At 53.9% G+C, this 12017-nt stretch overlaps 1 protein-coding gene across 1 annotated transcript; it reads left to right on the top strand.

Annotated features, from left to right (window-relative positions):
* Nucleotides 1-9555: 9555 nt before the first annotated feature.
* On the top strand, nucleotides 9556-11738 carry LOC119973707 (F-box only protein 7-like). The gene is given in 3 exon segments (XM_038812097.1): nucleotides 9556-9807; nucleotides 9809-10747; nucleotides 10749-11738. Coding segments are annotated over 3 exon segments (1506 nt in total). The 5' UTR covers nucleotides 9556-9634; the 3' UTR covers nucleotides 11143-11738.
* The last annotated feature ends 279 nt before the right edge of the window (nucleotides 11739-12017 follow it).

Raw genomic sequence — 12017 nt, 5'->3', positions numbered from 1 at the left:
GGTGCTATCCTACTAGATAATAATGTCTTACATCAATGTTCTCAGTCAGCATTGCGCACAGCAAACCGGGTCCGTGGGACAGACTCGGTGGAATTCTCTGTTTCAGTTTTTGCTGGATTGGCTGATTTTGAGGTTATGTCTGGAGGAAGTGTTTTGTTTTACTACCGAAAAGTCGGCGGCGTCCCCGCCCCGATGCTCCGCCCGGTGGGGGGGGGGGGGGGGGGTAGCAACCGCGGCCTGTAAACCGCGCCCCCCCCCCCCCCCCGGCTATAGTGGCAGATACAGATGGAGAATGGCCTGTGGCCGGGTACTCACGCCGGCGATCTGTGGGGGCCACACACAGACCCGGCCTTCTAGATAGTCCCCTCCTGTAACCCCACTCGCCACTCCCCAGACCACCCCCACCAGTGCCCCCACCCCCCGCCGAAGGCTTCCAGGACAGCGGAATGCCCCCACCCCCCGACCCTGTCAGCGCTGGACACAGTCCCTAGCCGCTACTCGAGGTCCCAGAAAACCGAGAAGACATGGGATGGCCGGTGGGGGGAAGTCACCCTGACGGGGGCTGGGATCAGGGGAGAGCCTTGGGTTCCGTCCTGGGACCTCCCCAATGGCGTGCAGCGTGCTCACCAATGACACTGTTTTGGAAGGGGCGGAGCATCTGGAAAACAGCGCCGCCCACAATTTTGCAATGAAAACGGATTCTCCGGCCATTCGCCGAACGCGATTTCAGGGTCGGCAATCGGAGAATCCCGCCCAAAGTTTAGCCACTGGCGCAGAATTCGTGGCTTTCCACAGCCGAGAACTAGTCCCATAACTGGGCTGATTCTGCTCCTGTTAACGGGTCAGCGCCGGCACCACGTGGAACAGTGAGGGCAGCATGGTAGCTCAGTGGTTAGCACTGTCTGTGCGGAGTCTGCACGTTCACACCGTGTCTGTGTGCGTTCCCTCCGGGTGCTCCGGTTTCCTCCAACAGTCCAAAGATGTGCTGTTACGTTAATTTAACATTCTGAATGCTCCCTCTGTGTACCCGAACAGGCGCCGGAATGTGGTGACTAGGGGCTTTTCACAGTAACTTCACTGCAGTGTTAATGCAAGCCTACTTGTGACACTAAAGATTATTATTATTATCGATTCCAATGGGAAACGGGGCCGGATTCACCGGGTCCGTGATTGACACTCGGGAGGCTGACAAGCTGCAGCCGCAGATACACATTACACTCCCCACACACACTCATCCCAGCCACACACACACACATTACACTCCCCACACACACTCATCCCAGCCGCACACACACATTACACTCCCCACACACACTCATCCCAGCCGCACACACACATTACACTCCCCACACACACTCATCCCAGCCACACACACACATTACACTCCCCACACACACTCATCCCAGCCACACACACACACATTACACTCCCCACACACACTCATCCCAGCCGCACACACATTACACTCCCCACACACACTCATCCCAGCCGCACACACATTACACTCCCCACACACACTCATCCCAGCCGCACACACACATTACACTCCCCACACACACTCATCCCAGCCCCACACACATTACACTCCCCACACACACTCATCCCAGCCGCACACACATTACACTCCCCACACACGCTCATCCCAGCCTCGCACACACATTACACTCCTCACACACACTCATCCCAGCCGCACACACACATTACACTCCTCACACACACTCATCCCAGCCGCACACACACATTACACTCCCCACACACACTCATCCCAGCCGCACACACACATTACACTCCCCACACACACTCATCCCAGCCCCACACACACATTACACTCCCCACACACACTCATCCCAGCCTCGCACACACATTACACTCCCCACACACACTCATCCCAGCCCCACACACACATTACACTCCCCACACACACTCATCCCAGCCTCACACACACATTACACACCCCACACACACTCATCCCAGCCCCACACACACATTACACTCCCCACACACACTCATCCCAGCCGCACACGCACATTGCACTCCCCACACACACTATTCGATCCCAGCCGCACATACACATTACACTCCCCACACACACTCATCCCAGCCGCACACACATATTACACTCCCCAAACACACTCATCCCAGCCCCACACACACATTACACTCCCCACACACACTCATCCCAGCCGCACACACACATTACACTCCCCACACACACTCATCCCAGCCGCGCACACACACATTACACTCCCCACACACACTCATCCCAGCCACACACACACATTACACTCCCCACACACACTCATCCCAGCCGCACACACACATTACACTCCCCACACACACTCATCCCAGCCGCACACACACATTACACTCCCCACACACACTCATCCCAGCCCCACACACACATTACACTCCCCACACACACTCATCCCAGCCGCACACACACATTACACTCCCCACACACACTCATCCCAGCCCCACACACACATTACACTCCCCACACACACTCATCCCAGCCCCACACACACATTACACTCCCCACACACACTCATCCCAGCCGCGCACACACATTACACTCCCCACACACACTCATCCCAGCCACACACACATTACACTCCCCACACACACTCATCCCAGCCGCACATACACATTACACTCCCCACACACACTCATCCCAGCCCCACACACACATTGCACTCCCCACACACACTCATCCCAGCCGCACACGCACATTACACTCCCCACACACACTCATCGATCCCAGCCGCACATACACATTACACTCCCCACACACACTCATCCCAGCCGCACACACATATTACACTCCCCAAACACACTCATCCCAGCCCCACACACACATTACACTCCCCACACACACTCATCCCAGCCGCACACACACATTACACTCCCCACACACACTCATCCCAGCCGCGCACACACACATTACACTCCCCACACACACTCATCCCAGCCGCACACACACATTACACTCCCCACACACACTCATACCAGCCGCACACACACATTACACTCCCCACACACACATATCCCAGCCACACACACACATTACACTCCCCACACACACTCATCCCAGCCGCACACACACATTACACTCCCCACGCACACTCATCCCAGCCGCACACACACATTACACTCCCCACACACACATATCCCAGCCACACACACACATTACACTCCCCACACACACTCATCCCAGCCGCACACACACATTACACTCCCCACACACACTCATCCCAGCCGCCCATACACATTACACTCACCACACACACTCATCCCAGCCGCACATACACATTACACTCCCCACACACACTCATCCCAGCCACACACACACATTACACTCCCCACACACACTCATCCCAGCCACACACACACATTACACTCCCCACACACACTCATCCAGCCACACACACACATTACACTCCCCACACACACTCATCCCAGCCACACACACACATTACCCTCCCCACACACACTCATCCCAGCCTCACACACACATTACACTCCCCACACACACTGATCCCAGCCCCACACACACATTACACTCCCCACACACACTCATCCCAGCCGCACACACATTACACTCCCCACACACACTCATCCCAGCCGCACACACACATTACACTCCCCACACACACTGATCCCAGCCCCACACACACATTACACTCCCCCCACACACTCATCCCAGCCACACACACACATTACACTCCCCACACACACTCATCCCAGCCCCACACACACATTACACTCCCCACACACACTCATCCCAGCCCCACACACACATTACACTCCCCACACACACTCATCCCAGCCTCACACACATTACACTCCCCACACACACTCATCCCAGCCACACACACACATTACACTCCCCACACACACTCATCCCAGCCGCACACACACATTACACTCCCCGCACACACTCATCCCAGCCCCACACATACATTACACTCCCCACACACACTCATCCCAGCCGCACACACACATTACACTCCCCACACACACTCATCCCAGCCACACACACACATTACACTCCCCCCACACACTCATCCCAGCCACACACACACATTACACTCCCCACACACACTCATCCCAGCCACACACACACCTTACACTCCCCACACACACTCATCCCAGCCGCACGCACACATTACCCTCCCCACACACACTCATCCCAGCCCCACACACACATTACACTCCCCACACACACTCATCCCAGCCGCACACACACATTACACTCCCCACACACACTCATCCCAGCCCCACACATACATTACACTCCCCACACACACTCATCCCAGCCGCACACACACATTACACTCCCCACACACACTCATCCCAGCCTCACACACACATTACACTCCCCACACACACTCATCCCAGCCGCACACACACATTACACTCCCCACACACACTCATCCCAGCCGCACACACACATTACACTCCCCACACACACTCATCCCAGCCTCACACACACACATTACACTCCCCACACACACTCATCCCAGCCGCACACACACATTACACTCCCCACACACACTCATCCCAGCTCATCCCAGCCCCACACACACATTACATTCCCCACACACACTCATCCCAGCCGCACACACACATTACACTCCCCACACACACTCCCCACACACACACATTACCTACCCCACACACACTCATCCCAGCCGCGCACACACATTACACTCCCCACACACACTCATCCCAGCCGCACACACACATTACACTCCCCACACACACTCATCCCAGCCGCACACACACATTACACTCCCCACACACACTCATCCCAGCCGCACACACACATTACACTCCCCACACAAACTCATCCCAACCGCACACACACATTACACTCCCCACACACACTCATCCCAGCCGCACACACCATTACACTCCCCACACACACTCATCCCAGCCGCACACACACATTACACTCCCCACACACCCTCATCCCAGCCGCACACACACATTACACTCCCCACACACACTCATCCCAGCCCCACACACACATTACACTCCCCACACACAGTCATCCGAGACATCCAGATGGCAGGAAGCCGTGTGGCCCCACGATCTATGGACGTTGAGTTGGAGACCCTCGTGGAAACGGGTGAGGAGCAGAGAATGACTCTGTACCCCGGCCCTGGAAGAAGGTTGTAATGCGCCACCGTTAGCTGTGATTGGGCGCAGGTGGCAGAGGCGGTCAGCCCCATGGGTTACACCGTCCAGACCGGTCTGAGCAGGCAGCACTGTGCCCCTGGCAGTAACCCCGGTCCCACACATCCGTAACCCAACCCCTCAGCATGGAGGGGGGCTGAACTCCCGCCCTGCACCATATGCCAGCACCCTTACCGGCCGCCATAGCCGGGAGCCCCGACCACTGAGGCCATTAGCTCCCCACCCCCTGGGCTGCATGCGTCAGAGTGTCTAACACTGTGCGTTTTCTATCTTCCCCCTGTCAGGGGAAGGCCATCCTGGAGAAGACAGGAGGGTCACCGCCGGACCTGCGACCCCTCACCATGGTGTAATCATGCAACCTGCCTTGTGTCTTGCAGGACCTGCTTGTGATGGGGCCCCTGCCCCATCCTCAGAGCCACAGGCAGAGCCCCAGGCGCTGAGCAGTAATGAGGACACCCCACAGCTCGAGTCCGGGGATGACACAGATTTCTCGTCACAGCTTCTCCAACACCCTGCACCATCCCAGAGACACTCACCTCCACACGGGCTCCTTCCTGGCACCGAGTGGGTCCAATACCCAGGTACTGTGCACGACCCCGTCATCCTGTCACACTCGGCCATCCCTGACATGTTAGAGATGCACCCCTTCCCCTCCTGGCTTAGGGCTTGGCTGCTGGGGGCAGGGGTTACCCACTGCTGCCGTGGCTGATGACCCCTGTAGGAGCAGTTTCAAGACCTGTGTATTGAGTCAGCTTCCACGTGGGATTCTTCTCTGTGGCTCAACTCAGTACAGATAGCAACAGACACATCAGCATTCTGGATAAGATGGCTTATTTATTAATCCAAGCTTGATTACATGTCCACAGAGATGAGATCTGGATAATGCCAAAATCTATCTACCAAACATTGATAAAAACACATCAATTATATAATTTCCAAAAATCAATAGCCCGCCTCAGTTGGACTCGATCCAATCCCCGAAGCTGTCATGTTTAAACCTTATCCAATAAAATTGTGATCAGCCCATGATTGAACCCCATCCTGTTAGCTGTGCATCCTAAATTGTTTTTTCCCCATCTCAGCATCCTGCGCACCCATTGTTCATGAGGGACAGGATGGCAGAACTGCCATCCTCTTCACTCCATGGATTGGTTCTGAAAGCCAGGATATCAAAGGTGGCTTCCTCTTCGCTCCCACGGGATATCGGGGGCCACTGATATAAACCTGCCTTTACTCGTAATTTGCTGATCACACATCTCCCGTGTCTCAAAAACACGGTCAAGTTAGCCGGTCCAAATCCCATCATGCATTGTGGCCACTGCTTTAGCCAGAGTTTGATTACTTATTACTGCTATGTCCTAAAATACATGTTTAATGGTTAATAATGATTATTCAGGGACAGCACGATGGCGCAGTGGTTAGCATTGCTGCCTACGGCGCTAAGGACCCGGGTTCGAATCCTGGCCCTGGGTCACTGTCCGTGTGGAGTTTGCACATTCTCCCCGTGTTTGCGTGGGTTTCACCCCCACAACACAAAGATGTGCAGAATAGGTAGATTGGCCACGCTAAATTGCCCCTTAATTGGAAAAAAAAAATTGGATACTCTAATTTTATAAAAAAATAAAATAAATAAATAATGATTATTCAGTACACTCCCTATAATTCATCTCACTCTTTAATAAACTAACTTTTGTGAAACTACTTTAGTAGCATCCTAGCTATTCAGTTTTAAGAGGTCTCACCACTGGACCCCCCCGGTCACAGGCCGACACGGAGACCCGCTACAACGATGCCCATGCAGCAACCCGCGGTGTGATCGAGCGGAGCTTCAGCCTCCTGGAGATGTGGTTCAGGTGACTGGACCGCTCTGGAGAGGCCCCTTCAGTATGAGGCTGAGAGGGTCGCCCGCATTGTGACGGCCTGCTGCATCCTCCCCATCATTGCTCAGCAATGGGGCAATGCGCTGGAGGAGGAGGATAAACACCAGGCCTGGTCCGACGAGGAGGTCGCGGAGCAGAGGGAGGGTGGGCAGGACACAAGGCCAATGCACACGGGACGCTCTGATCGCCTCCAGGTTCACCAACTAGAGGGGGGGGGGTAAACTGGCCATTGGCACAGATGCTGCATCCCACCTTCACACCCCCTCACTAACTCAAACCCCCCCACCCCCCCACCCACCCCTGCCTGCACCCCCTTCCATGGCAGAAACCTGTCTCTGTACGGGGTGCTGACCCTGGGCTGGTGGTAACAGGGAGAGGCGAGGAGATTGGGACAAAATTTGTCAGATGGTGTTTAGTTTGAACAAGTGTGAGGTTATACATTTTGGCCAAAAAAATAGAAAGGCAAATTATCCAAACGGAAAGCAGGGGGATCTGGGCAGAGGGATCTGGGCAGAGGGATCTGGGCAGAGGGATCCAGGCAGAGGGATCTGGGCAGAGGGATCTGGGCAGGGGGATCTGGGCAGAGGGATCTGGGCAGAGGGATCCGGGCAGAGGGATCTGGGCAGAGGGATCTGGGCAGAGGGATCCAGGCAGAGGGATCAGGGCAGAGGGATCTGGGCAGAGGGATCCGGGCAGAGGGATCTGGGTAGGGGGATCTGGGGAGAGGGATCTGGGCAGAGGGATCTGGGCAGAGGGATCTGGGCAGAGGGATCCGGGCAGAGGGATCCGTGCAGAGGGATCTGGGCAGAGGGATCTGGGCAGAGGGATCTGAGCAGAGGGATCAGGGCAGAGGGATCTGGGCAGAGGGATCTGGGCAGAGGGATCCGGGCAGAGGGATCTGGGCAGAGGGATCTGGGCAGAGGGATCTGGGCAGAGGGATCTGGGCAGAGGGATCTGGGCAGAGGGATCTGGGCAGAGGGATCCGGGCAGAGGGATCTGGGCAGAGGGATCCGGGCAGAGGGATCCTGGGCAGAGGGATCTGGGCAGAGGGATCCGGGCAGAGGGATCTGGGCAGAGGGATCTGGGCAGAGGGATCCGGGCAGAGGGATCTGGCAGAGGGATCTGGGCAGAGGGATCTGGGCAGAGGGATCTGGGCAGAGGGATCTGGGCAGAGGGATCTGGGCAGAGGGATCTGGGCAGAGGGATCTGGGCAGAGGGATCTGGGCAGAGGGATCTGGGCAGAGGGATCTGGGCAGAGGGATCTGGGCAGAGGGATCTGGGCAGAGGGATCTGGGCAGAGGGATCTGGGCAGAGGGATCTGGGCAGAGGGATCGGGGCAGAGGGATCTGGACAGAGGGATCTGGGCAGAGGGATCTGGGCAGAGGGATCTGGGCAGGGGGATCTGGGCAGAGGGATCTGGGCAGAGGGATCTGGGCAGGGGGATCTGGGCAGAGGGATCTGGGCAGGGGGATCTGGGCAGAGGGATCTGGGCAGAGGGATCTGGGCAGAGGGATCGGGGCAGAGGGATCTGGACAGAGGGATCTGGGCAGAGGGATCTGGGCAGAGGGATCTGGGCAGGGGGATCCGGGCAGGGGGATCTGGGCAGAGGGATCCGGGCAGAGGGATCCGGGCAGAGGGATCTGTGCAGAGGGATCCGGGCAGAGGGATCCGGGCAGAGGGATCCGGGCAGAGGGATCGGGGCAGAGGGATCTGGGCAGAGGGATCCGGGCAGAGGGATCTGGGCAGAGGGATCTGGGCAGAGGGATCTGGGTAGGGGGATCCGGGCAGAGGGATCGGGGCAGAGGGATCTGGGCAGAGGGATCCGGGCAGAGGGATCTGGGCAGAGGGATCTGGGTAGGGGATCCGGGCAGAGGGATCGGGGCAGAGGGATCTGGGCAGAGGGATCCGGGCAGAGGGATCTGGGTGTCTGTGTTTGTGTCGACACTGCAGGAAAAGTGCAGAGAAGATTTACGAGGAGGCTGCTGGGACTTTGATGGTTTGAGTTATGCGGAGAGACTGGATAGACTGGGGCTAGATTCTGCGCAGCCCCGCCCCAAAATCGCAATCGGCAGGGGGGGGAGGTGGGCGGAGAATGGCCGTGTACGAGGAAATCGGTTCCAGTGCTGCTGAAGCGAGTCTCTGCGCCCGGAGCTGAGTTTCTGACCTCATATTTGCACCATAACCAATTTTGATCGGTGTCACATTGCCAAGTCCGCCACTGTCTCAGCTGATCGACTGCATAGACCTTCATCCACGACTTTGTTACCTCTGGACTCGGCCGTTCCAACAAGCTCCCGGCTGACCTTCCACATCTTCCACTCCGCAAACCTGGGATCCATCATTGCCCAGATGTCAGGAGTGAATTTGAAATCAGGAAAACCAATTCTAAAATCATGCAAACGCTGTCAAAGACCATTACTGTAATTGGAGGACAGAAATGGAACCTGTCGGGCGGAGAGGAGTCTGGGTGGAGCGGAGACCCTTCCCCAGAACTCTCCTCTTGCACCTGCACAAATACCAACAGCAGTTGACAACTTCATGTTCAATCAGCTGCAATGAAACTGTGTGTGCGTGTTCAAAGACAGAAGGGCTGGGTGGAGTTGGAGCAGAACGAGCCTACTCTCACTGACCTGCGCAGTAAGATTACTAACTGTCTTCTGCCATCCTTGGGATACAGTTCTGAAACCGAATTCAACATCAGTCTAAATGGGAAAGATGTTCTAATCGATGAAGTCCATTGGGATAGTCTCTGGGGATTTGATCTGCTTAATCCTGCCAGATTCCGTGTCTACCTCTGGATCGTTGTCAGACTTGAATGTAAAGGAACAACCAACATGCTCAAATACTGCTCAGAATCAGGGTCTTCTGAATGGTGGGAATAGACTTGGGTCTGATCACGAGATTGGCTCTGGTGCATACCAACCATCTGAAGCAAATATCCAAAATTCTTCATCTGGCGAGTTGTCCATGGTATTTGAAGAAACTCCAGCAAGACATCCCTATGAGCCAATGCTGTGCAGTGAAGCGGTTGATGGACAGGTGCCACATTCATTAGAAATGTTGTATAATTCTGCTGAGTGCACCGACCCAAAGGATGCCCTGATTATAGTGCTTCACCTCCTCATGCTAGAGGCAGGATACATTCCACAGGGTACCATACTGGAGAGTTCCCAAATGCCTGCAAAATGGAAGAATGAAGGTCTCTATAGACTACAATACAGTCACTCCCTGTGTGAAGATGGGGCTGCTACACTCTCTTGCATTCCAATGGGAAACCTGGTTGTAGTCAATGCCACACTGAAGATAAATGGGAACGTTCGAAATGTGAAGAAAGTACAATTGTCTCCTGCATCCGACGTTTGTTTAGACAGAGTGGGTGGGGATGCTGCAAATGTGTATAAAGATCTACAAAAACTCTCCTGTATGTTCAAAGATCAGCTTGTGTATCCTCTGCTTGCCAATGCCAGACAAGCTTTGAACCTCCCGGATGTGTTTGGTATTATAGTCCTTCCCCTGGAACTCCAATTGCGAATTTTCCGACTCCTGGACGTATTGTCTATTTTATCTCTCTCGGCAGTATGCCGGCATCTTTTTACAGCTACTAATGACCAACTACTTTGGAGATTTCTGTACTTGAGGGATTTCAGAGATTTGCGAACCAGCAGGCCATGACTGGAAGAAACTCTACAAAGAAAAATATGTCATGAGGAGAAAAACGCTGCACAGAATTCCTCTGTATTTGCCACCGGCTTTGCCTGTATTTCCAGGCCAGCCTGGCCCGTTCAATCCCTTCCCATTTCAACCTCGTCATTTTTATCCGCCTGAGATTATTGGAGGAGAATACGATGAGCATCCTCAGCTGCCGTACCGAGGAGATCCTATCAATCGCTTTTTACCTGGATCAGGACCGCTGCCAGGGACATTGCCTCCATTCAGGCCACCGTTTGACCCAACTGATTCTTTGCCAGGTCAGTCAACTGCAATGCCTGGATTTCATGGCATCCAATTTACAGCGAGGTCTTCTGGAGGCAGATCAGCAAATATTAGGCGTGGCAACATTTAGGAACGCCTCAATGAAGCTTTTGGACTTTTCTTAATTTCATTCTGAAAGGATGCAGGTTTGCTGCATTTCTAGTCTTTGTCAATCTGTCTTTAAAAAATCTAAACCGCTTGCAGCTGTAACATGCTCCATTGTATTTTCATTTGCCAATCCAAGCCTGAAAAGTAAAATAAGGAGTATGGGAAATGTGGGACAGAGGGATCTAAATGCACATTTGACCCAATGGAGTCATTGTGCCAAAATATATTTGTGAATGTTATTTCAGTGAAGGGAGACAAGTTGGTTTAGAATATTACAGCAACTTTGATCAATATGTTCATATTTTTGTCTGGAATTTTTTCCTGGAAAATTTAAATACTTTATTTGACTGCAAAGTTGCAGATTTGGACAAGGTGGGTTACATTTGACTGCGATTCAAAGAATCAGCTTCTTGAGAACTATTACGCTGCACAGTAACAATTTCAATCTTTCCTGAATTTTGCTTCTAAATATTGTATCAAATTGTGGTACACAAAGATGTTACTTTACTTACTAAAGCCAAAAGTGTTTATAATATTTCCTGTATAGTGCACAGAAATAAATTGTTTCAGATGAAAAAATAAAAAAAAATAAATGGAACCTGTCATGTTATGTCTTGAAACAGCCACCAGAGGGGAGCAGTGCGCTGCAGACAATAATTGTGGCCAAGTGTTGTGGGTGAGAAATGTGGTGATTTTCTCCCCGCAGGTTTCACGCCTTTGTGGTGGGCGGACTCTGATCCCCCCAAACAGGTGAAGGCTCCATTTAAAAGCCTCCCCAACTCTCCTCCAGCACTTGCACCAAGCCCAGCGAAGAGAATGTGTGCTGGGAAAGGCCACCCTCAACAGCGGAGCAACGAT

The sequence above is a fragment of the Scyliorhinus canicula genome, chromosome 11 (assembly GCF_902713615.1).
Source record: "Scyliorhinus canicula chromosome 11, sScyCan1.1, whole genome shotgun sequence".
In the NCBI taxonomy this organism is placed as follows: Eukaryota; Metazoa; Chordata; class Chondrichthyes; order Carcharhiniformes; family Scyliorhinidae; genus Scyliorhinus; species Scyliorhinus canicula.
This window is presented reverse-complemented; position numbering and strand designations above follow the sequence as displayed.